Genomic DNA, 26,091 nt, shown 5'->3' on the forward strand with positions numbered 1-26,091 from the left:
ATGGTGGTCTATAACTACAGAAGATCTGACAGTGTTCCCCCTGAACAGGTAGACCAGTAGGTCTGATTTGAGCTTGAGGAGGATATAGCTGGAGCCTTTGGGCTTCAGTGGTGGTGACTTGGTAGAAGCACCCGGCTTGTCTCGTATCAGTCTGATGTCCATACAAATGTGCAGAGCACCCTGGTTAAAGTGCTGGAATGCAGACACTATCCAAGGAGCATGTGACCTGACTGGTCTTCAGGAGATGATGTCTATTGATCTACTCTTAAAGCGGGGGTTCCGCGGGTTATCTTTTTTTTTTTTTTTTGCATTCTTCTGGCGCTCTTACCTTTAGCACCCCTCCACCAGTGTGTCCCACTCCTTTTAGCCGCCATAATCTGTCTTCTCGAGGAAACGATAGTTTATAAAAACGAGCGATGGTCGTTTCCATTTTAACTGCGAGCACTGTGAAGCCCACAGGGTAGTCTTTCGGGATACGGTGAATGCTGACCTCCCAGCATTCACCGCTCTATCCCGCGCATGTGCAGTGCTGACGGCGAGCGTCGCTGTCAACACTACACTGTTGCCATATCAACGGCCGGCGTAATAAGCTCACGCCCCGTTATAAAGACTCCTACCTTTCCTATCAGCTGGAGCTCAGAACGGTCACTGAGCAGCTGATAGGAAAGGTAAGCAGATAGAGTTTCCACTGTGCCCTCAATACGAGATAGTGCCCGCTTGCTGAGTCACGTGACCACAGCGCCTCTCCTGGGATTCTCATGACTCCCAAGAGACATAGCGCTGGTCGGGGGAAAAGGACCATATAGGGTGAACCTCTGCTTTAATGTGACCATCAAGGATATCACTGGAGGTTGCTGAAGCATGAAGGCGACTAAAAAAAAAAAAGTTGATTATGTCCCTTTTCTTTTGTTACACCTGGATTTGGTATGCCCAGGTTGTACATGGTTTCCCTAAGATCCAACAACCTTGTCCCTGTCCAGTGGGACCCTTTGAAAATCATTACCTTATGGTCAGTTAGAACATTTACAGCTTGATCCCAATCCTTCTGGGACTCTTGAGTTCCTTTCAGAGGACTGGCCCCTAGTGCCTTCTTGTGGGACACTCGACTGACCCTCTGTGACGATATCTATTGATGTGGGCTCTAGTGGGCAGTGTCTTCCTATTGGTCCAAATGTCTACTAGATTAGGCTGGATTTTGTATTGACTGGATGCTTTTCCCTGAGTGTAGGCAGTTCAAACCTGCATAGTTCTACTGGTCACAGTTATTATGACAGAGCGCTCTCCCCTCTTGTTGATCATGGTTCAGGTTGTGGGTTTTCCCTATAGGATGATATTATTCCATCCTTCTGATTGGAGCTGTTTGACCAATTTATGGTATGTTTTTTTTAGTTTGTCTTCCATGTCAAGGCCTCCTTACTGCTTCTCTAGCCATTCTTAATTTTCAGGTATGAGGCATGGTTCCCCCTTCTTCTTCCTGGTATTGTCCTTCTCGTTTTCCAGAGGGTTCATTCGCATCTGGTGTAATCTTCAGGTCGCTCTTGGTCTGCAAACGGCTCCCAGTTGTTACATTGTGCCTGTTAGCAGTTTTTTTACTGGCAAATCCCTCATTTGGACATCCTAATAGTTATTGATGTCCTGTGTGCCTCGATAGGAGTAAAACAAAAAAAGAATGAGGTCTATTGAGGTGAGGGACACTAACTAATTCACCCCTCTTTCTTTATGATCTGCTTGCTTTAACGGAGGCAGGCCAGTTGTAAAAGGGGTTATCCTGGAATATATATATTTTTTTTGGTTTGCCAGTGTCCAATCCCCTTGTAGCCACCAGTGTAACCCACCGGTAATGACTTTGTGTTCCTCACTGAACTCCAAGACAAAGATTTTTATGGTTTCTTGAACATTACAATGATTTCACTGTACTCCAATGGCCTCCACAGTCACCAGATCTTAATCAAATAGAACAGTGGTTCTCAACCTCAGTCCTCAAGTACCCCCAACGTGCCATGTTTTTCCAATTAGGGGGTGGTTTAAATAGCTCTAATCGATACCGTCATTGATATTGATTTAAAGCAGCTGTGGAAAGTAAAGAAATATTTGAAAACATGGCCTGTTGGGGGTACTGGAGGACTGAGGTTGAGAACCACTGTAATAAAGCACCTTTGGGATGTGGTGGAATGGGAGATTTGCATCATGGATGTGCAGTTGTCAATGCTCCAGCAACTGCGTGATGCTATTATGTCAATATGGATTAAAATCTCTGGAATGATTCCAACACCTTATTAAATCTATGCCACAAAGAATTAAGGCAGTTCCAAAGGCAAAAGAGGGTCCAACCTGGTGCTAGCAAGATGGATCTAATGAAGTGGCCGGTGAGTGTACATGTGGAAGAATAGTCACAATTTGAAGCTTCAGTTTAGTCTCTAAATTATTTCTGCTTATTAGTAACCATGACTCCCACTATATTCACCCAGTTCCCAGTCTCTTTATCGCACAGTTCTGCTTGGTCACTTGGGTTTGGGAATGAATTTCATTTGACACACACACACACACACACTATATATATATAATTTTTAAATGTTGTTTAATATAGGTGCATAGCTGTAGGCCATTTCCACCTCCCCCAGAACTGAACTTGGGGGATGACCACTTGAGAGATGAGTTGCTCCAAGGCGGGCCAATTTGACAGAATAAAATGAAGTAGGGAGTGAAACTCATTTGTATCCCTTGGATTTGAGGGCCAGGACTCGAGCATGTGAAATGTCCTGGGACCAGATGGCTGTGTAGGCTGAAAGACATCCCCCTTTTTTGATTAGTGGGGGTGTCCTTTCATTGAGAAAAGAGCTTGATCTCGGACTTGGCAGAATTTGAGGGCCAGGGTTCCTGGCAACTGAGTTTTTGGCGTAGACTTGGCTCTGGAGGCCTAAGAAAAATTAAGCAAACTCTTTCCATTGCAGAAGCAGGGGTTTTGCCTTGGGCAGAAAGGTACTCTTGTTCCCTATGAGTTTCTTGATCTAGGTCTCTAAGGGTTTGCCAAACAGGTCTTCCCCATCAATTGGGTCAAATGATCCATCTTATGTGAGCTAAAGACCCAACTCGGATACCCAGTGTTATACCTGAAGGGTTCCACATGTATTGGCACTTTAAGGCTGGCTCCACCCAGCAGTGATGTCAAGGGGCACAGTAGCCATCTTAGAGAGAGCACATGTAGGAAGCAGATAACCTGTACTGTCCTGAGATGCATGTTGCAGTGTACAGATGACCTGAAATAAACATCCATTGTTCCAGACCAGAGTCTTGTGTCCCTCACAACACAGAGGATAGATACAACACCCAGTGAAGAGTATACTAGCCTGTCAATACAATAAATAGCATAGTGCCACTGGGAAGAGCTCCAGCTGCTGGAGTACAGAGGTATCCTAAGCCATGGATTTGGACCAGGTGACAGTAGTCTGCACAAAGCCATGGTGGCAATGGCATTTTGCATAGCAGGGTGAGCAAGGCCTTTAAGAGGGCTTCTAACCTCTTGCCCACAGAGACCTTAAATACAGGAATATTCTCAACAGGGGCTGTAATGTCGCGTATACACAAGCGGAAATTCCGACAACAAAATCGTGGATTTTTTTCCAACTGAATTTTGGCTCAAACTTGTGTTGCATACACACATCACACAAATGTTGTTGGAAATTCTGAACGTCAAGAACGCGGTGACATACAACACTACGACGAGCTGAGAAAAATGAAGTTCAATTATTCTGAGCATGCGTCTAATTGATTCTGCGCATGCGTAGGATTTTTGTGTGTGGGAATTGCATACAGACAATTAAAATTTCCGACTAGAACTTTTGCTGTCGGAAAAATTAAGAACCAGCTCTCATATTTTTCTTGTCAGAAATTCCCACAGCAAATGTCCGATGGAGCTTATGCATGGTTGGAATTTCCGACAAAAAGCTCACATTGAAAATTTGTCGGAATTTCCGATCGTGTGTACGTGGCATTAAGGTTCTATTTAAGGCAGGAAATCTCTTGGTCTACAGCAGGTAGCGTCCATTCAAGAACCCCTCTTTAGGGTAACTGAGCAATTTTTTAAAGCCAGTCACCATACAACAGTGTAAAAGCGAGTCTATAGGGAAGATCTTTGCGGACCAAGGCATTTTTTAAGAATCCCAGCCTAGTGACATTTCATAAGCTGGACACAGGATGCTCTAGTTTTACACATGTGCTCACTGTACAATAATAGAACAAGTATCGTTGAGTTGAGAAATGTCTGTGGACCTGTCCTCAAAAATAGACGGCATAATCCTCCACTTTCTCATCTGAAAGAGCACAAGGGCAGACAGAGACAGGTCAAAAGAAGGATCTGGGGAGGTAAGGATGAGGGGTCTTGCTTTTGGCCAGTCCAGTATGAGACCTTCCAAAGGGCAGATAATTTCCCTATCAATTTAGGCATAGCTACAGAAAGTTGCTCCCTGAAGGGGTAGAAGTCCCAGAGCCTGATACTGAGCAGTATGGGGTAAACAATGCGGACTGCAGAATTGGAGCCCTTAGGGGGCTGCTAGCTAGATGAAAGTTGGCAGACCCAGACCACTTGTGCTCATGATCTGCCATGTGTGGTAAGGGATGGTCATGACCTTTACTGCAGAGCAGGAATAGGTGCTTCTGTGACTGGTCGACATAGGCAGAGTGGCTCAGTATGACTATGGATTTCTATGCTGTGAGTCCTGGCAGGGAGCAGAGGAGCAGCCAGTCAGTATAAGAGGAGAAAGAGAAAACAGTGCACACTACAGCCAAGCAGGAAGGAAGTTGAGCAGGTGCCCAAGTGGCCCCAGGCCACAGCGAAGGCTCTAAATTTAAAAAGATGTTGTACTGGCCCCTGCGGCTGGCTGCAAAAAATAAAAAATCACAGCCAGTAATGCTGAATGGACTAGAGCGCTACAGTACACTGGATGCCTGGGTAGGGCTGAAGCCCTGGCTAACCACGCAACTCACAATCCTCCCATGTCAGTTGAAGGTGGATTATAGAGACAAGCCCCCTCAAAATCTTCGCCCTTCCAACAGCCTCACCCCCCTAAGGGGTTTAGGATTTCACTGGCAGATGGACCTGTATAGTACACCATGCGGCATGTTAACCACTAGAGGCCTGCGCTATAGTCAAATGACGGCTTACAGCGTGAGGAGGAAAAAAAAGCTGATCACCGGCTTGTTTGCAAGGGACATCGGTCCCGAAAAGGAAGGAGGCACATCTGCCTCCTCTGTGCCCAAAAATACCGCCTGCCAGTGCCACCTATAAATGCCCGCAGTGCCACCTATTAATGCCCACCTGTGATGCCAATCAGTGCCACCAAGTAATGCTGCCGATCAGTGCCCATTACTGTCACATATCAATGCCACTTCTCAGTGCCCTCCAGTGCCGCCTATCGGTGCCCACCAGTGCTGCCTCATCAGTGTACATCAATGAAGGAGAAAAATTAACCATTTGCTAAATTTTATAACAAAATATAAAAAAAAAATATTTTTTTTAAATCAGTCTTTTTTATTTTTTTTTAACAAAAAAGAAAAAACCGCAGAGGTGATCAAATACCACCAAAAGAACGCTCTATTTGTGGGAAAAAAAATGATAAAAATTTCATTTGGGTACAGTGTTGCATGACCGCGCAATTGTCAAAGTGCGACAGCATTAAAAGCTGAAAATTGGTCTGGGCAGAAGGGGGGGGGGGGTTTAAGTGCCCAGTAAGCAAGTGGTTAAGGTGAGAGCCTAAAGCAGAATCCAGTGCCCAAAGCAACATTATAGGTTGGCCCTGCATCTTCTTAAGGTGGGATAGAAGAGTCTTAACAAAAAAATAATGAAGAAAAAATAGTTTACTATTTTCAGAGCAGAAAAAAATAGTTTAATTCTTCTAGGACAGGGGTGGTCAACCTTTTGAAGAGCGAGGGCCACTTAAGTGACTTGGTAACTGGTTGCGGGCACAATAAACGGAGCGGGCAGATGACAGGTCCATGTCCAGTCTGCATATGCAGTGCAGACAGGGGCACAGCCCACTCTACTCTATTAGCCCTCCAATCCGATCTTCCCAGATTAAAGGGATCAAATTAGAGGTAGGTGTGTGTAAACGGCCACACCACATCTGTGGCTCAATAGAGGTGAACGAAGGGTCAAATTGGGTCAGACCGATCGTGTCAAAGGGGCCTAAGGCTGCCTTCACACTGATGCGCTGCAGTATACCCACACTGAGTGTGCAACGCAGTGCACCTGTGGCTTTCGATGCGGGTTAGCTGCACTTTGCCAAAGACTTCTATTATATCCTGCAGGTGTGGTGCACTTTCTGAAATTCACCAACCCACAGGTAATAGAAATCTATGGCTCAGTGCAGGTAATCCACAGGTGTTCTGTTCTGCACCTGCAAATCAGTTTGAAAGCAGCCCAGTAACCGCTGCAGAACAGATATGCCCATATATACACTGTGATATTAGTATTAAACTTACCTTTAATGACAGTCTTCCATTCAAGTATTGCCAGCTGTTGCTGTCCTAGGCAGAGTACATTTGGTATCACGCTACCTGTGACAGGAGTTGGCGCTATACATTAGCTTATGCCAACCCGCTATTCCAGAGCAGGAGGTCATGGGCCACATCAGGCTACCCCTGTTCTAGGAAGAGTAGCAAGTAAATAAAGCATTATGGCAGTGGGGGGTTATACCGGGCTGTTCTTTCTTACAGCTTTTCTTTGCCAGAATTCAATCACCATAAGGCAGCTGCATGAATCATTGGTTCCAGAATTACCATCCTGTGTTCTGTAATGTATGACCAAGAAATTAAAATGTCTTTGTTGTCTATAAAGGGACACAGGAATTCAGAGACCGTCAAGTTATACTGCCGCCTACAAGAGGTTGGGACACTGGCAAACAGGAAAATGTGTAAGCAAGTTCTTGTACAACGCCTCCTCTATCCAGCATGCCTTGTTTTTTTGCTACTGTCCTGTCCTAGAGGTTGGACACTTTTTTAAGTTCTGCTGAAAACCATATAACTATTGCTACTCTCTTAATATTTATTTTCATTTTTCCTTCTTGACTTCAATCAAGATTCCTTGCTCCACTGCTGCTTGAACTGGTCTCTACGCAGCAGCTATCTGGATCACCAATTTCTCATCACTAGCTTTGGAGGACGTACCTGGACCCTGCTGAACTGAACATATGAGGCTAGCAGGGATAATGGCATGTGGGCACTGGGCTTTGCACTGTGCCACTTACCAGACCTTAATTGCTTTCCGAGCCTAGAGCCATGGCATAGTCCCAGTTGTGACCCTGTCTCTGAAAACTCACCAAGGCCTGGTTCACACCTTTGCACCTTTGTGTTAGCACGGGCATGGCAGCCATTCATTGAAAAAAATTGCATGGTGCAAAAGATTTCCTGCATTTTTAGATGCCTGGGGGGGGGGGGGGAAATGAATGGCAGCCTCTCTTTTTGGGTTACGAGCAGCATGTTTTGTGTTTTGGCTGCCCACACCTGCAACCACCCGCAGAAGTGTGAACCTAGCTTTAGTGAGTAAGACTGTTCAGGCTGAAGCAACCCCTTGGCATCATCCCTCTTTGAGGTAGCTGCTCTGTTCTGGTATGAAACATCAGGTTGATCCTCTTGAATCTCCCCCTAAGCATGGTAGTGCCTCTGTCCTTTTAGGGTTCTCCTCCCTCTCTCGGGCATTGGTCATTAAGGTATCTTTTTCGTCTAGATGTTCATAACTGCATGATTAAGACCTGACAGCCAAAATGCATTGGCTGTTTTACAGCTGTTATTCATGTCATTGCAATAAAGAAATATCGCCATTTGATGTTATCCCGAGTGCTGACTTTTCCTCAAATGGTTTATATCAATTGTCCACACCAGGGATATGGATAGCAGATAGAGAGCTGAAATGTGAATTTACCCACAGGAGAGGATCAAATTTGCTGTGGCAATGTCCGACTGCACCATGACTGGGTGACCTTTCAGAAGGGGTTCCAGTGTTGTACAGGTAATTTGATGGCTCTCAGTTTCAAAATATTGATGGGAAGCTTGGGGCTGAAGGGCAGATTTTGGAAACATGATTACCCAGCCAAAGTTGTAAAGGAACTGAATTGTCCTTTAGACAAGGTTGTGACTGAGCAGTCCTTTAGCAGAGGGTCATCCAAGTACCATTGACATGAATGCCATGGGTCTTGGGGTACAGAGGAGAGTCCAAATGGTAGTTCTACCATGTGTTGATATCTCACAGCATAACGTAGAAAGCGTTGATGTGATGGGAAGATGGCCATGTGTAGATAAGAACAGTTACATCAGTAGATGTACAAGATGCCTAAGAGAACGAGGTGACAAAATACAGGTCCATGTTCTATATTCATTTATCTTGTCCGGTTCGTAATAGTCTGGCAAATAAACATGGCAGCATTTGCTATATGCAGGGCTGGAACTGTAAGGGCAACAGAAACCTTTAAGAGGGTTTTGATTCTATTGTCTGCAAGGTCAATAGAATCCTTAAAAAATGGAAACATCAGTAGGAACTGAAGGGTGTTAACTGAGGACCGAAATGGCAGGATCTACTACTGAAACAGCCAATTTCAGTGAAAAGCTTAGGAGAAGTGAATATCCTTTCAGATTGAGGCCAGCCCTTGTGTAGTGCACATTTCATTTTTGTGTAAATAGGAAAAAAATAAGGCACTTCATGCCCTCATAGTGGCTTGTTTTGGATGTGCAGTATCAAATTAAATGTGCACTACAGTGTGTCAACAGTGGAAAACGTTGTTGAGAAGCCATAGCTAGAGGCTCATGAAATGCAGGGGTTGTAGATCCTATGGAGCTTTCACTAGAATATCTTCTTCCCCCTTGCTTTCCCTTATTTCTCAATTCTGATTCATAAATAGAGTCAGGGTAGATGGAAGGAAGCATGAAGTAGCCTGGAGAGGAGGTACAGGACGCTTTGCACACTGTGAAACTGGGGCTGCAGGTCCAAGATTCAGGTGACACTATCCCCCATCAGTACTACAGCAGTTTAGAAGCAAATCTTTGACTATGTAAATGTGAGTTGAATGTATATAAAGCATCTTTTACATATTAAACAGTATTACACTATTGTATGCTTCTATCGTTTTTCATATATGGTATATACATGGCCGATCCACCCTATAGGCTCACTATGCAAGCCGCTTAGGGCCCCGCAAAGCTGCGAAGGGCCCCCCAAATTACTAGAGGCCTCGCCTGGTGAGAAGTCATTTTCGCCCCCTCACCCCGCTTCTAAATTTGCTGGCTGCATTGGAGAAGAGGCAAGAAGTCAGCACCCCATGCTTCTCAATTTAATGTAAGATGTAATTTCTGATAGCAGAACACCCCCTCCCCCCACTTCTCAACTTTCTTTAATGTGACATGTCACTGTCTTAACCCCCCCCCCCCGCTTCTCATTTTTAATGTGCCATGTCATTTTGCGTCGGGCCCCAGGGAGGTCAGGATCGGCACTGGGTATATATGAGGAGGCTTGGTGGAAGTGACCAGAAGAAATTGGTGCCCTTTTTTAGCTGTGCTACTATCAGGAGCAGGAGGTGATCAATGTGGAGCATCGGCATACAGCAACCAGTATAATAAAAGGAGGCATAAGGAAGATCCCTGCCAGCTGCTAACTACTATAGGCTTATTTTTTAAGCCCTTAAGGTGAGGGTACACCCGGTGGGGGAGGAAAGCACACTGCATAAAGACACCTTTATTCATAATTTTTTTATGGACTTTTTCTAATCATTATTTTTATATATTTTTATCATTAATCATCATTTATAATATTAAGGACTGTGTGTGATTCATGGAGCACGGGCACTTTTCATATTGTCTATTTAAAAAAAAAGTCAAGTTTTTATGCTATGCATTTGAACCTGTATTGTTTTATAGCATAGGTTTTATTAATTGATTAGTATTAGTAGCGCGGCACATATATATCTGTGTACCATAATCAGCTGCCGTGTTTATATAATTTTAATAAATTACTTTTCATCCTTTGTTGCAGATAAGCACTGCTCAACTCCTGCAATCCCTCTGCAATACACGTGATGTCTACATGCACTGATGCAACTGCTGCATGTCATTTCTGAGTTTCCTGGTGGTGACAACAGTGGAGGAATATGTCTATGCAATCGGAGTCTGCATGTAGTTTTCATTAAGAGAACGTGGGATAAGGTGATGACATGAGATACAAACTGAGACAGGGACAGAATATTTTGGTCTTGTACAAGGAAGTACCTGTACAACATCCTACATGAATAGATCACTGGGTATTTTTTATTTATTTTTAAGGAAACTGCAGATTTAGGGCATTAGTTGAAAGGCTGTTGCATACATATAATAGTCCAAATTAATGCAAACCCCCTTGACAGAAGGCAGTTGACATGGGTCCTAAATCTGCAGTTTCTATTAAATCCATCAAATGCAGATCTGAAGATGGTCAACTATAGATCAAATTAATTCTGATTGATCTCAGAAGCTTCTCAAACTGATGCCATCCACACTAGCCGAAAGCCAGGCATCCCAGGCTCTTATAAATACTGAAATATTGGAAAGGACTTTACAACCACTTTAATACAGTATGTAAATGTAATGTAAAGGCAGAAGGTTTTTCATCTTCATGCATGAAGATAAAAAAAACATCTGCTCCAGCAGCCCCCCTCATACTTACCTGAGCCCCATCTCGATCCAGAGATGTTGCAGGAGAGACTCTACTGTCCAGACTCTCCTTCCTCATTGGCTAAGACAGCAGCGAAGAGCCATTGGCTCCCACTGCTGTAAATCAAAGTCAGCGAGCCAATTAGGAGAGAGAGGGGGCCGGGCTGGGTCACGGCTTCGTTTCTGAATGGAAACAAACACAGAGCTGCGGCTCGAGTGCCCCCATAGCAAGCTCAACAGGAGGGAGGGACCAGGAGTGCCGAATAGGGACCCAAGAAAAGGGGGATCCAGGCTGCTCTGTGCAAAACCACCACACAGAGCAGGTAAGTATAACATATTTGTTATTTTTAAAGGAGAAGAAACAAGACTTTTATATCACTTTAAACTCTAAATAAGGCTTTAGAAATTTGGTAACGGACTCTTTTTTTTAAAAATACATACAGTATATTATTATTATTCCCACAGAGTTGGTATTGTGATTTTCAACTCATTATGGAATTTAAAACGAATTTTCAGTAAATATAAGCATTGCAGGCATGCAATGTGACCTCCATCTGAGTACTAATGCCATTCTGACCTGCAGAAGTGCAATACTTGAAATGTCCCTCACATCAGTGCACAGGATAACCACAAAACTGAAAGAGAATTACTAGGAGGCAAGCAAATGACATTAGAAATGGGCACAGCAAATGGATGGTCATTAATGAATATAAACTAGTTTGCATTGAGAATGAAAGGCTGATGTGATGAAGAAGCCACGTACATCAATACAGTGACTGGTGATCTCACCTCTAAGGCAGGAAGGGTGTATGACTAACGTTGTCGGTACAGGAACTGATAAAGGCCATTAGATCAGAAACCAAAGGAGCCATATAGTGAAAAGCCCTGAGGAAGCAAACTAGAGCCCAGAGACAAGACAGTGGTGAAGAACTGATAGACTGGATCCAGCACTACAGTACAGTATGTATTTATAATAGACACAAGGCCATTTATTATTACTTCAATCTTTACGAAAATAAAATGTTTTTCTTATACTTTTGTTTGATTTTTCATTTTAAAGCTGAACTCCAGGATATGCCATAATTAGCTACAGTAAACATAAGAGCCATTTGTATTCTACTGGAAGCTTGATATGTGCTGAGCATTACTCCAGTGTGGAACTTTGCCTCTGTGCAGGCACTTGCTGTAATACAGACCTGTCACTGTTGCTCTCTCCTTATACAAGGTGACTGGTCTTGCCTCCATCCTCTCCTGTTTTCTGAAGGCAGTCTGTAGTGGATGCCTCCCACAGCTCCGCTCTCTACACAAACTATGTGTATGTGATTATGTCACTGCGGCTTTTATAAGGTTAATATCTGGGTTTACAAAGACATTATGTGCACACAAAGTGGATTCTTTGTGGTTACTAAGGAATACATTTAAATGAATACAATTTTTCTGTACCCGGAGTTCACTTTTAAACATGACAATGTCAAGATGATGGTACAAAATGTTGTTTTAACAATGCCCCCTTTTAACATTGTTAACCCCTAAATTTCATCTTGTTTGACTACCATGTGAGGGTGCTATACAATTATGTGCCATCTTTATTTCATGACTCATGTTTATAGGTGGCTCTGTTGCCCAAGGTAACTTAAAGGCCAAGTTCACCTCTTTTTTTTTCCGTTTAAATTCCATTTATTCTACACAAGCTTACCGCACTGTCTAAATGGCTGTTTCAAAACACTGTTCGATTACTCCTGTCTTACTTCCTGAATATGCTTTAGGTCATGACACAGGAAGGAGTTGACCAGCTGAGGGTAGATGATGTGTGTGCTAATGAGATCAGCTGGTCAACTACTTCCTGTGTCAGGAAGTAAGGCAGAAGTAATGGAGCAGTGTTTTGAAGCATTCATAAAGACATTGAGGTAAGTGTGTGTAGAATAAATGGAAAGCAGTTTAATTCTTGCAAAATAGGTATATTAATGCTATATTGGTACACAGTGGACCTGGGATTTAGAAAAAAAAGTTGAACAAAGGAGAACTTATCCTTTAAATGGTTCTTACCCCTTGGAGACAGACACCTCTTCTTCAAATGTTACAACTGATCTAAATGTATTAGTAGACTTAAAATATAACTAAAGGTAAAACCTTTTAGTTTTGAATAAAGGGTAGTTGGATTGGAACACCTGTCAGTTTTTATTGCTATCTGTGTCCCCCGTTAAATAGATTCAACCTCTCTAATGGTCCTGTTTATCATTATCATTGAAAGTAAAAGAAAATCCCCAAATTTTGGGTTGTCTCCAGAAAAGTAATAGAGGGGAAATCTTCCAATAGGGACTTGCAGGGATTTCCTCTCACTTCCTGTTTGGTTATGGGACAGGAAGTGAAGGGAAATCTCAGCAATGGGACACACATGGCGAAAATAAATCTGACGGGGGTTACTATCCTCCCTTGCTCTATCCAAAATAAAAACAACATTTCCTATAGTTCTACTTTAAGCCTGGGACTCATTTTTCTTTCATTCAACCCAGCTGAAAAAAATAAATAAATATGAGCAGCTCGGGAGGAGCTTGTTGTACTAACTATGCAAAGTTGGTACCAAGATCTCCCTGCTGAGCTATTGTGTCCTCCCGCCAGAACACACCAGTTAGTGCTTGCAGCGATTGGCTGCCAGCGCTGATCTGATGCCAACTGGATGGTGGTTTTCCAGCATTCCCGTTCGACAGAAGCTGGCCAGGATGATGATGATGAACTGGCTGATATTCGGCCTGTGTGTACCAGGCTTAAGACACTGTTCGAATGCCCTGTCTTATGTTTTTCTTGAGTGCCCCACCCTAGGTGTTCCCCATATTAATTTGATGAACAGGGCTGCTGACCTAATATTACCATACACGGTCTTTCCCCTTGTGCGACCATGCTCGCTACCTGCCTAAGCTTCCACCTACCCTGCAATAGGTAGTTCAGTCCCCCAGTTGGTATCTGCATTTATACTACCATATAGTCTTGTAAACCAGGCCAATTGTCTCTCCTAACACATTTTCTCTCCTTTGTATCTCTTTTCTTCACTACTGAACACCCTCTTCCTCCCCCTCTGCCTCACCTACCCCTTTCCGAAAACCAAAAACAAACCCCCACCTCCCCTCATTTTTGTTTTCCCCATTACTGCCTTATCTACCATAAAACCCATTCCACTACCCCTGAAACTTTGTTCATACAATGTCAAGGATCTTAACAATTTGTCAATTTGCCAAAACTCTTTCCACTGTGCATCATGTTTTAAAGTAGGGATAATCCTTTTTCAGGGAACCCACTTCTGTACTGATCACGCCCCCAACTGTCACAACAGTTACTATTTTAAATGGTACCATATCACAAACTCAATCCACAAGGCAAAAGGGGTTTCCATCTCTAGACGCAAAAAACTTACCTTTACATTTTGAACATCAAAAAATAGACCCAGAACGAGGATATATTTTTTGTAAAACGACCCTCTGTAATAAAACATATACAATAGCTAATTTCTACCTGTCTTATCAAAACCAGGTCTCCAAAGCCAGCCAATATTTTCACATTCTCCTTGGTGGTGACTTTCAATGACTTAGAACCCCATCTGGACACTACCCAAAATTGATCAAATCTCTTTCAGCTAGTTAAAACTCCTTTCAAAAACAGTTATTTTACCAACAGCTAGTGGATATTCTTCATCCCCAGAAAAAAGTTATACCTTCTATTTAGCCACTCATACTGAATTATCGTCCGCAACTAGGCTCTGGGTTGGAACCCTATCACTAGTGTGGTCTGACCACTCACCAAATATGGCAACTCTCAAAATATCATCTGCACCATGCTCAATGTGGACAGGGCACCTGTAAAAAGATCCCGATATGCCACCAGACAATACAAACTAATATCTCCAATTTCTTTATTATTGATCACATAGATGACAGCATTCTACATCATTCTCAATGGGAAGCTGTAAAAGCAGTACTCAGGGGGACCCTCATACAACAATGAGCTGACTCAGATAAGAACCAACAAATCACCAGCCACTGTAGCAGAGATTTCTGCAGCATGAACTTCACTTCTCTAATTAGATTTACAGGTCCACAGGGACTACAAAAACAGAGTTTCTACCCAGGCCTACCAGCATAACAACAACTGTGGTAGGTCTTTAACAAGATCCCCTCATCTCCATACAATCCAGATTTACATACCCTTAATCAAAGCCCCCAGAAAGAAGCTAAAACCTCTCCTACCCACTTTCTTCAAACATTCAGTGACTAATTCTCAATGCTATAAAAACTTCTGCCACCAACACAGGGCACCAACAAAACAAACGGACAATACGTGACAACGTTAGAAGAGACAACACTTCCAACTATTAACCCCAGCACGAAAGAGATTCAGGATCCCCCTTTTACAAAAAAGGAATTACTTCTTGCTATCTGCAAAAGCCCTGGCCCTGATGGTTTTACACCTAACTTCTGCAAAACTTCCAGGGATCTACTTTCTCCATTTCTGACAAGAATCTTCAACTCTGTCTCTGCCAACTTAATTTTCCACACAATCACTCAAGGCCCATATCACCCTCATTCTAAAACCCGACAGGGATCACTCCCTCTGTTCAAACTGCTGCCCGATTTCTTAAATATGAGGGGACTTCATCTGTTCAGAATACTGGAAAAATTTGCTCAGGAAACATCCTCTATGCAGACCTTCCCCTCCCTTTTTCTTTATTCTGTACCCACTGATCGTTACAGCCAAAAAAAGTAAAAAAAAAAACATTACCTGCTATGTCAAAAAATGTTACACTTACAAAGGAAACATAAGTGTGAATTAATACCAGTATAGCATCTCAGCAAATACTAGCCTCTTCCTGTGCAAGCAGAGGGATCAACTTGTCACGGATGCTTACACAGAAGGATACAGGGTGGGTGTAGCACCATGCAGATCAAAATAATACAATAATGTTGTCTCAGTATTGTAAAGATTCATGTTAGTTCTCCTGGTGGCTGTACCTTCCAATTCTCTTTTGACAATGAAAACAGTACCAATTGCAACTCACAATATACTATCCCTGAGAAATGGGTCAGAAAAGATTTTCTGAATGTTCAATTGAAAAAATTATATAAAGAAGCATAGCTTTTAGAAACTTTGAGGTGTAAGAGGGTTCGAAGCACCCAGCAAACCATATAAGGGCACAATGCATGTACCCAAGTTGATCGTTATGCAATTATTGCTAGCAGCTGTTATAGCTAGGGCCGCCATCAGAAGGAGACAGCCCGTACAAGTGTAGTGGCGGGCACCAGCAGCATAAGGCACATTTGGCAGCTGTTGGGACACTAGGATGGGCCAGTGGCCCAAAAAGAATTGACTGCAGCCACAGAGAAGCACACAAGCCTGGGACACCGATTCCTCCCTCCCAGCAACTGATTGGGCACTCGCTTCTACTCCCCTGAGGCAAAGCCTGCTGCTAGGATTGTGACTGGGCGGGACTCAGGGAGGGAGTGTGGCTGGCCTCCGAAGTCGTGACATCCCGTCCGCCTCCTCTGGTGCATGCACAACTCAAGAGAGAGTAACATGGAGGGAGGTAAATGTGCTATGGCTTGTGGACAACTGAGGGAAGGATACAGGCTGCTGGAGGGATGAGGATGATGGAGTTACATTGTGGTGAGGGATGAGGCTGATTCTGGAGGGGGGTGAGGATGATGGAGTTACATTGCAGAGAGGGATAAGGATGATGGAGTTACATTGTGGAGATGGATGAGGATGAATTTACATTGCAGAGAGGGATAAGGATGATGAAGTTACATTGTGGAGAGTGATGAGGATGATTTTGAAGAGGGATGAGGTTGATAGGGTTACATTGTGGAGAGGGATAAGGATGATGGGGTCAATTATGGAGAGGATTGAGGAAGATCTTGAGGATGACTATGCAGATTAAAGTGGATGATAAGGTTACAATGTGGAGAGGGGTGAGGATATGTGCTAGTCTAGTTCACTGGTGTAGTTATTAGATCCACAATTTTGTATCCTCATCTACCATACTATTAGAGATACAGCAGCCTATCTGAATCCCTTCCTTCAAACTAAAGCTGATAGTCTTGGTGATTATTTATTCATGCAAATATATGTACATAAAGAATATATAAAAGGAATACAAGATTGTTTATAATATTTGGGGACCTGATGGTTGAGTGGTTTTTATTGGGTGTTTTTGTTTTAGGTCTGTTAAAATGGATATTAAGGAGAATAAAGGTATTGTGTTTTAGTCAGTCGGGAGTTGTCATATTGATTGATTCATATATATATTAAGTTGTAAAATAAAAGTGGGTGCACTGAAGGACTCGTTGGCCAGTTTGTGGATATAATGGGATTTCCAGTTGTAGGGCCCTGGGTAATGTTGGTGGTTGGGGGGGGGGGTGTTCCTGACTAGGCCTAAAGCTACGTAAGGGGCCCCAAAATTTCTGATGGCTGCCCGGGCTATAGCCGCTACTAATAATCACTGTGTCGTCCCGGCGGGGAGAACACAATAGCTCTGTGGGAGGGATTTCCCCATCAACACTTGTGGTTGCAGGAAAGAAAATCACTCCATCTATGGCAGGCTTTAGTGGTGTTTTCCTGTTCTGATAAAGCAAATGCTTGTAATGATGAAAAAACATAATTTAAAAATTTGGGTTAAGGAAAAAAAAAATCTCATTAAAGGACAACTAAAGTCATTGTGTGTGTACTCACCTGCCATGCCTCCAACTGCTGAGACAAGTTGACCTTTTGTTGAATGGCATCTAGTAACTGAGTGTTCAGTGACATCAAGTCAATTCTACACTTCGCCAGTTCCATTTCCACAGCATTCTTTCTGGAGAGAAAATCGTTATACAAATTTAGACATATACAGTGCTAACATAAATATTCAACCCCTGAGCTATTCTAAATGGTATAGTGTTTAGCTGGCCACAGACTGTTTTTTTTTTTTTTCCAATCGGCCAGCGGGGTGAAAGAAAAAAAAAACAGGTTCCTCCTTCCACACAAACGCAGTGGATGGAGGAATGCACTCTGCCGAGTCATTGTATTCTGACAGTGGCTCACGCAGCTGTCAGAATACAGTGGCTCTGCTGCTGTAGTCAACTGGCTGTAGCCAATGATCAATAAAGTTTTCCAGCATGTCCCTTCAACAGAAGTCAATCAGTCAACTTCTGTCGAGCAGTGTTAATTTTGTTCGCAAATTTCCCTTAAGTTTTTGTCTTTTGACTACATTTCTGTTTTAGTCCCATTTTAGTCATATGCAATTGTTTTTGTTTTAGTCGTATTTAGTCGACTAAATCTCCACTACATTTTAGTCAACTAATATAATTTAAGTTGATTAAAACTCATTTTAGTTGTCTAAAATCGAATGGGTTTAATTAAATTGCAATGCATTATTTAGGCATTTCTCAGTGATCATCCGTGCTCATCCATGCCACACCAGTGATCATCCGTGCCACATCAGTGCACATCCGTGCCACATCAGGGATCATCCGTGCCACATCAGGGATCATCCGTGCCACATCAGGGATCATCCGTGCCACATCCATGCCACTACAGTGCCACTACAGTGCCTTACAAAAGTGTAATAGGTAGTCAAATTAGATTTTAAATGTATGTCCCTAGAACACCTGAAGGTGCTTCCTGCATGTTGGGCCTCTGAATGTGTCCAGGCTGTGGAAAAGGCTCACACATGTTGTATCGCCATACTCAGGAGGAGTAGAAGTATGTATTTTGGGGTTTTCATTTTCTTTCCATATTTTCTAAAAACGTGTGAAAAAAAACGATGTGTTCAAAAGACTCATTGGGCCAAATCCTCAAAAATCCTGCCTAACTTATCTTTTCCCATTTAAGTTACACTGCCTTAAAATTTCTACCTAAGTGCCCGATCCACAAAGCACTTACCTAGAAATTTCAGGCCGTGTAACTTAAATGTCTCTGGCGCAAGGCGGTCCTCTTCTGCAGGGGGCGATGCCTATTTAAATGAGGCGCGCTCCCGCGCCGGCCGTACTGCGCATGCTCGTGACGTCATTTTCCCGACAGGCAGCGCGCAAAATTATGTTACGCCGGGCTTTGTGGATTGCGACGGGACAATAAAGTTGCGTCGGGTAAAAAAAAAGTTACGCGCCGGAAAAAAAAATTCAAAATTTAAAAAAAATCGCGGCGATCAAAAAAAAGGTCTGTTTTTACAAGGTGTAACTAGTTTACACTTTGTAAAAGCAGAACTAATTTTACGTATGCAAACGTAAACTTACGCAGAAAACACAAAGCTGAAAAGCTTTGTGGATCTCCGTAAGTCCTCATTTGCATACGCAAAGCGGCATTTCGACTCGAAATGCCCCCAGCGGCGGATGCGGTACTGCATCCTAAGATCCGACAGTGTAAGTCTCTTACAGATGTCGGATCTTCTGCCTATCTTTGGAAAACTGCTTCTGAGGATCAGTTCCAAAGATAGGCACAGGGATGCGCAGGCTGAACAGCAGTTACGCCTGCGTATCCCTTTTGAGGATTTGGCCCATTATGCCTCATAGAATATACATTGGGGTGCTTACTTTCCAAAATGGGGTCATTTTTCATAGAATGCATTAAGATAAAAAAACTTTCTGCCTTTACAACTCCTTTAAGTGAAATGAACCTGATTTCACATCAAACATCCCATAAAATGAGGGAGAAATTAAACAAAAAATAACTGTATACCTATACGGTCATACACAAGTCCTTTTACATTTCTTTACACTGATTGTGTTAAGTGTATAGAACACAACCTAGTATAAACAGGAACTACTGGAGCATATGAAGAAATTTTGCCAAGTGTGATAATTTTTACTTGGCATAGAAATTGTTATTACTTGGCAATAGCCTCATCTCGGTCCTTTATGGCCTTCAGTAGCTGTTCGTGCGTATCTTTATTCTGGGTCAGTTCCAAGAGGTGATCCCGCTCCTCTTTCAGTGCAGTCATTTCAACACTCAGTAGAGTTACCTGGATAGAAGACAGCATTTTGGAATTAGAAAAAACAGTTAATACTTATATACTGTATGTATAGTCTTTTAATAGAATATATGGAAAAAAAAAGTATTAAATATATTAGCCACTATTATTAGTCAATATGTGAATGCTATCCAAATCACTGGAAGTGGTGTTTTTTTTTTTTCTTTAATAAATACTTTGGGCCAGATTCGGTGCCTGATTCACAGAGCACTTGCAATGAAAACCTACGCCGGCAGCCTCCGGCGTAAGCCCGCGTAATTTAAATGGGCGTGTGCCATTTAAATTAGGCGCGCTCCCGCGCCGGACCTACTGCGCATGCTCTGTTTCGAAATTCCCGCCCGTGCTTTGCATGCAGTGACGTAATTTTTTCGAACGGCGACGCGCGTATCGTAATTCCGTATTCCCGGACAGCTTACGCAAACAACGTTAATTTTTAAATTTCGACGCGGGAACGACGGCCATACTTTATACAGCAATACGTTTGCTGTGTAAAGTTAAGGCACCAAAAATGACAACTAACTTTGCGACGGGAAACTAGACTAGCGGCGACGTAGCGAACGCGAAAATCCATCGTGGATCGCCGTAACTCCTAATTTGCATACCCGACGCTGGTTTACGACGCAAACTCCCCCCAGCGGCGGCCGCCGTACTGCATCCTAAGATCCGACAGTGTAAAACAATTACACCTGTCGGATCTTAGGGATATCTATGCGTAACTGATTCTATGAATCAGTCGCATAGATACTCTCAGAGATACGACGGAGTATCTGAGATAGTCCGTCGTATCTCCTTTGTGAATCTGGCCCTTTTTTTTTTTAACAATTCATAGGAAATTAAAATGTTTTTTTTTAGAGATTTCCTTATTTCATTTCAAACTATTCTAAGTCTCCAAATGAAGAAACTACTCTGACACTGTGTTTAAAATTGGTTATAGTAGCCATATATTAAAGTAAACTTTAATTTAATTAAAATTTTGTACCTTTTGTTCTAAAATGTTACAGTGCCTTGCGAAAGTATTCGGCCCCCTTGAACTTTGCGACCTTTTGCCACATTTCAGGCTTCAAACATAAAGATATAAAACTGTATTTTTTTTAAAGAATCAACAACAAGTGGGACACAATTATGAATTTATTGGATATTTCAAACTTTTTTAACAAATAAAAAACTGAAAAATTGGGCGTGCAAAATTATTCAGCCCCTTTACTTTCAGTGCAGCAAACTCTCTCCAGAAGTTCAGTGAGGATCTCTGAATGATCCAATGTTGACCTAAATGACTAATGATGATAAATAGAATCCACCTGTGTGTAATCAAGTCTCAGTATAAATGCACCTGCACTGTGATAGTCTCAGAGGTCCGTTTAAAGCGCAAAGAGCATCATGAAGAACAAGGAACACACCAGGCAGGTCCGAGATACTGTTGTGGAGAAGTTTAAAGCTGGATTTGGATACAAAAAGATTTCCCAAGCTTTAAACATCCTAAGGAGCACTGTGCAAGCGATAATATTGAAATGGGAGTATCAGACCACTGCAAATCTACGAAGACCTGGCCGTCCCTCTAAACTTTCAGCTCATACAAGGAGAAGACTGATCAGAGATGCAGCCAAGAGGCCCATGATCACTCTGGATGAACTGCAGAGATCTACAGCTGAGGTGGGAGACTCTGTCCATAGGACAACAATCAGTCGTATACTGCACAAATCTGGCCTTTATGGAAAAGTGGCAAGAAGAAAGACATTTCTTAAAGATATCCATAAAAAGTGTCGTTTAAAGTTTGCCACAAGCCACCTGGGAGACACACCAAACATGTGGAAGAAGGTGCTCTGGTCAGATGAAACCAAAATCAAACTTTTTGGCAACAATGCAAAACGTTATGTTTGGTGTAAAAGCAACACAGCTCATCACCCTGAACACACCATCCCCACTGTGAAACATGGTGGTGGAAGCATCATGGTTTGGGCCTGCTTTTCTTCAGCAGGGACAGGGAAGATGGTTAAAATTGATGGGAAGTTGGATGGAGCCAAATACAGGACCATTCTGGAAGAAAACCTGATGGAGTCTGCAAAAGACCCGAGACTGGGACGGAGATTTGTCTTCCAACAAGACAATGATCCAAAACATAAAGCAAAATCTACAATGGAATGGTTCACAAATAAACATATCCAGGTGTTAGAATGGCCAAGTCAAAGTCCAGACCTGAATCCAATCGAGAATCTGTGGAAAGAACTGAAAACTGCTGTTCACAAACGCTCTCCATCCAACCTCACTGAGCTCGAGCGGTTTTGCAAGGAGGAATGGGCAAAAATTTCAGTCTCTCGATGTGCAAAACTGATAGAGACATACCTCAAGCGACTTACAGTTGTAATCGCAGCAAAAGGTGGCGCTACAAAGTATTAACTTAAGGGGGCTGAATAATTTTGCACGCCCAATTTTTCAGTTTTTTATTTGTTAAAAAAGTTTGAAATATCCAATAAATTTAGTTCCACTTCATGATTGTGTCCCACTTGTTGTTGATTATTCAATTTTTTTTTACAGTTTTATATCTTTGTGTTTGAAACCTGAAATGTGGCAAAAGGTCGCAAAGTTCAAGGGGGCCGAATACTTTCGCAAGGCACTGTAGCTATCTTGCTATCATGCCAACAGTTATACGTAAAGCTCAGCTCCAGGTTTTCGTAATTAATAAACCCTGCCTTACCTAATGTCTGTAAAGTTAAATATATAATAAAACATCACTGCTTTTGCCCAAATATTTAGCACTCTGCACAAATTCTGCTCCATCCTGAACTCTTCTGGGATGAATGACACCAAGCTTCATTCAACCCACTTCCTCTGATCCCAGACCATCATATATACACCCCCGGGAGGTACATCACCATGTGGGCCTGGGTTCATGTTCATAAGTGTGGCTTGACAATCAAAGTGTATGTTACCACAGCATTTCTTATTTCTGATATGGGTCTGTGTTACCGCGTACTTACATTAAAAAGTATCCTGTTCTCCTTGTTTTGCTTCCTTTATGTAAAATAACTGTTGATCCTGCCAATCCCCTGCTTTCCTGTTTAATACTGACCATGCCAGGGTATGGAAGCACATCCATCACAGTGTGGTCAGTTTATTTCTGTGCATTCTGGTTGGAAGCACAGCCTGCCTGTAATCCAATGGTCAGACTTGTGCTGACATGCCCTCACACAAGATCCTACAGCCCCCCCCCCCCCCAGCGTCAATTCTTAAACTTGCACACTTTGTACACTTTCACAAAGTCAGGGATTTTGTAAGATAAGAGTCAGGTGTAAAATTAACCAATTATACCAAGCAGGTGCTAATAATCATTAATTTAATATGTAGGTTGAAACACAGACATTAACTGAAAAACAGAGGGGGAGGAACAGCCAAATTCTGCTACTAAGGTGAGGCTGTAAAAGACAGTTTTATTCAACAGGTCATACACCATGGCCAGACTGAGCAGAGCAACAAGTCACAAGGGAGTTATACTGCATGAGCACGGTCTCATCCAGGGAAAAGATTTCAAAGCAGACTGGGATTTTAAGATGGGCAGTTCAAGCTCTTTTGAAGCACAAAGAAATGGGCAACGTCAAGGACAGTAGACGCAGTGGTCGGCCAAGGAAACCTAATGCAGCAGATGAAAGACACATCATGCTTAGTTCCCTTCAACATCAGAAGTTGTCCAGCAGGGCCATAAGCACAGAACTGATGGAAACCAGTGGGACCCAGGTACACCCTCTACTGTCCGGAGATCTCTGGCAGGAAGTAGTCTTCATGGAAGAAATCGTGGCCAAAAAGTCATACCTCAAATGTGGAAACAAGGCTAAGTGATTCAACTGTGCAGGAAAACATAGGAACTGGGGTGCAGAAAAATGCCAGCACGTGCTCTGGACTGATGAGTCAAAATTTGAAATATTTGGCGGTGGCAGGAGGCAGTTTGTACACCGAAGGGCTGTAGAGCAGTATAATAATGAGTGTCTGCATGCAACAGTGAGGCATGGTGGAGGTTCCTTGCCAGTTTGGGGCTGTATTTCCGCAAATGATGTTGGAGATTTGGTCAGAATCAACGGTGTCTTCAATGCTGAGAAATACGGCCCCAAAATTATTCTGCAGCAGGACAATGACCCCATACATACAGCCCATGTCACTATATCTTTAGCGTAAATAAGAACGAGGAGTCTTTGGAAGTGATGGTTTGGCCCTCACAAAGCCCTGATCTCAACATCGAGTTTGTCTGGGATTACATGGAGACAGTAGGATCTGAGGCAGTCTACATTCACAGAGAATCTGTGGTTAGTTCTCCAATTATTCATTTATTTGCATTATGCTTTGCCACGGAAATGAATGGCAGACTAAAAAAAAGTATTGTAAAGCATTTGTATTTTTATGACATTCTAATGCCGCGTACACACGACCGTTTTTCATGTCATGGAAATAAACAACGTTTTTCTCAACGTGATTCCTCTTAAGCCTGCCTTGCATACACACGATCGTGATAAAAAATGCTCAAGCAAAGCGCGTTGACGTACAACACGTACGACGACACTATAAAGGGGAAGTTACATTTGAATGGCTCCACCCTTTGGGCTGATTATGCAAATTTCCCTTCTCATAACTTGCTTCTGAGCATGCGTGTCTTTTTTCCCGTCGTTAAAGCCTACACACGACCGTTTTTCACGATGAGAAAAAGACGACGTGAAAAACGACGATAAAAAATAGAGCGGGTTCTACATTTTTAATGGCCATTTTTCTTGTCTAAAAAATGCTCTGGAGCCTACACACGATAGTTTTTAACGACCAATTTAAAAAATTGAATTTTTTTCGTCATGAAAAACAGTCATGTCTACGCGGCATAAGGGTTTCTTCTTCATTAGATAATGACTGAAGAAAAAACACACAAGTAGAAAATGTGCATTGAAACACCTAAAAACATGTTACTGCATCTGTCATAGGGCCCGGAAGCTTATTTGCAATATCCATAAACAGGCATACAACTGAGTAGTGGCTGCAGTAGTCAGGAGACTTGCCAGGCCCATTGTGAATGCACTAGATGAAAAAATCGTATTCTTCACAATGGCAGGATGAGCACAAACGCTACATTAACTGTGTGGTCTGTTTGACACTTAATTGAATTTCACAAGTTCTTTGAGAGCTGTATTGATGAACCAAGAAACTGTTGGAAACTGTGTAGCCTACAGCAGCTGTAACTGCATAGTGATGCTTTGAACGGTTTATATTTTATTGGTTTATTTTATTATTTTAAGTGAATTGTTTTTAGTCTTTTTTCGGAGACATGACAGGTTATAAAAACTAAAATCGAGAGCTGCCATTGCTTACTAGGTTTTAAAAGTGCAATTCTGGGACATACCTAGAACAAATGGAATAGTATGTGCACACCCGTGACTCAGAAGAGAAGCATGACCAAAAAAGCTTTGGCCATGCTTCTCTTAAATCTTTTCCATTTTAGGCATAGTGGTGCTTTAAAACAAACTAATATACTTAAAATTACATATTCTCCTCTATGTGTAAAGCCTCGTACACACGATCAGTCCATCCGATGAGAACGGTCCGAAGGACCGTTGTCATCGGTTAACCGATGAAGCTGACTGATGGTCTGTTGCGCCTACACACCATCGGTTAATTAACCGATCGTGTCAGAACGCGGTGACGTAAAACACAACGACGTGCTGAACAAAAATTAAGTTCAATGCTTCCAAGCATGCGTCGACTTGATTCTGAGCATGCGCAGGTTTTTAACCTCCCTGGCGGTATGATTCTGTCAGAAAAAACATGCTGAAAGCGGTACCATTATTTGCAAGGAAATTTGGCGTTTTATATTGTAGGTCTGTCATTTTTAGAAATAACTCACTTAAATCTGACCAAACAAGATTCTAATAGGCATCCCGGGTATGACATTTTTTTAAAAACAAAATTATAAATTATAATATAATAAATAATTATAAATAATTATAACAAATAATAATATAATTATAATAAAAATTATTCAATAATGTAATCAAATCAAAATCACTGAAATTTGCTCAGTTGCAGAATTGTTGCTGTCATTATTTTTTTTTTTTTATGACGAATTTCCCCACAAATCGCTATCGCACAATTCTGCAAGTGATTATAATTTATTATCGCTGTTTTTTAGCTGATCTAAAACTATTTTTGACATAAAGGGACACTTTTGGTTGCTATGGACAATCTACAGTTTGCAAGGAGAAAGAAACGTTTTTATTATATAAAATGACATGCATGACACAGGACAGACCACTAGGGACAAGGGGGGTGTGTTTTTTTTACATACAGTACTGTAATCTATAAGATTACAGTATACTGTATGTATAGTGTTTGTTTACTTTTTTGAATTTGGCGCCGTTCTCCGTCCCCGTGCGTCGTAACGTCGCAGGGAACGGAGATCGGCGTCA

General features: G+C 42.3%; 1 protein-coding gene across 3 annotated transcripts in view; it reads right to left on the minus strand.

Moving 5' to 3' along the window:
* BICDL1 (BICD family like cargo adaptor 1) overlaps nt 1–26,091 on the minus strand; it is a 100,946-nt gene that overhangs the window by 3,235 nt on the left and 71,620 nt on the right. For 2 of the 3 annotated variants that reach the window (XM_040350480.1, XM_040350471.1), the window contains 2 exons: nt 19,521–19,651; nt 17,386–17,506 (listed from right to left, as the gene is read on the minus strand). In XM_040350480.1, the coding sequence (XP_040206414.1) occupies nt 17,386–17,506; nt 19,521–19,651 (252 nt within the window). Of the gene's footprint in view, nt 1–11,457; nt 11,567–17,385; nt 17,507–19,520; nt 19,652–26,091 lie in introns of all 3 variants that reach the window. The other variant, XR_005748706.1, reaches the window with a different exon arrangement.

The sequence above is a fragment of the Rana temporaria genome, chromosome 1 (assembly GCF_905171775.1).
Source record: "Rana temporaria chromosome 1, aRanTem1.1, whole genome shotgun sequence".
Classification (NCBI taxonomy): domain Eukaryota; kingdom Metazoa; phylum Chordata; class Amphibia; order Anura; family Ranidae; genus Rana; species Rana temporaria.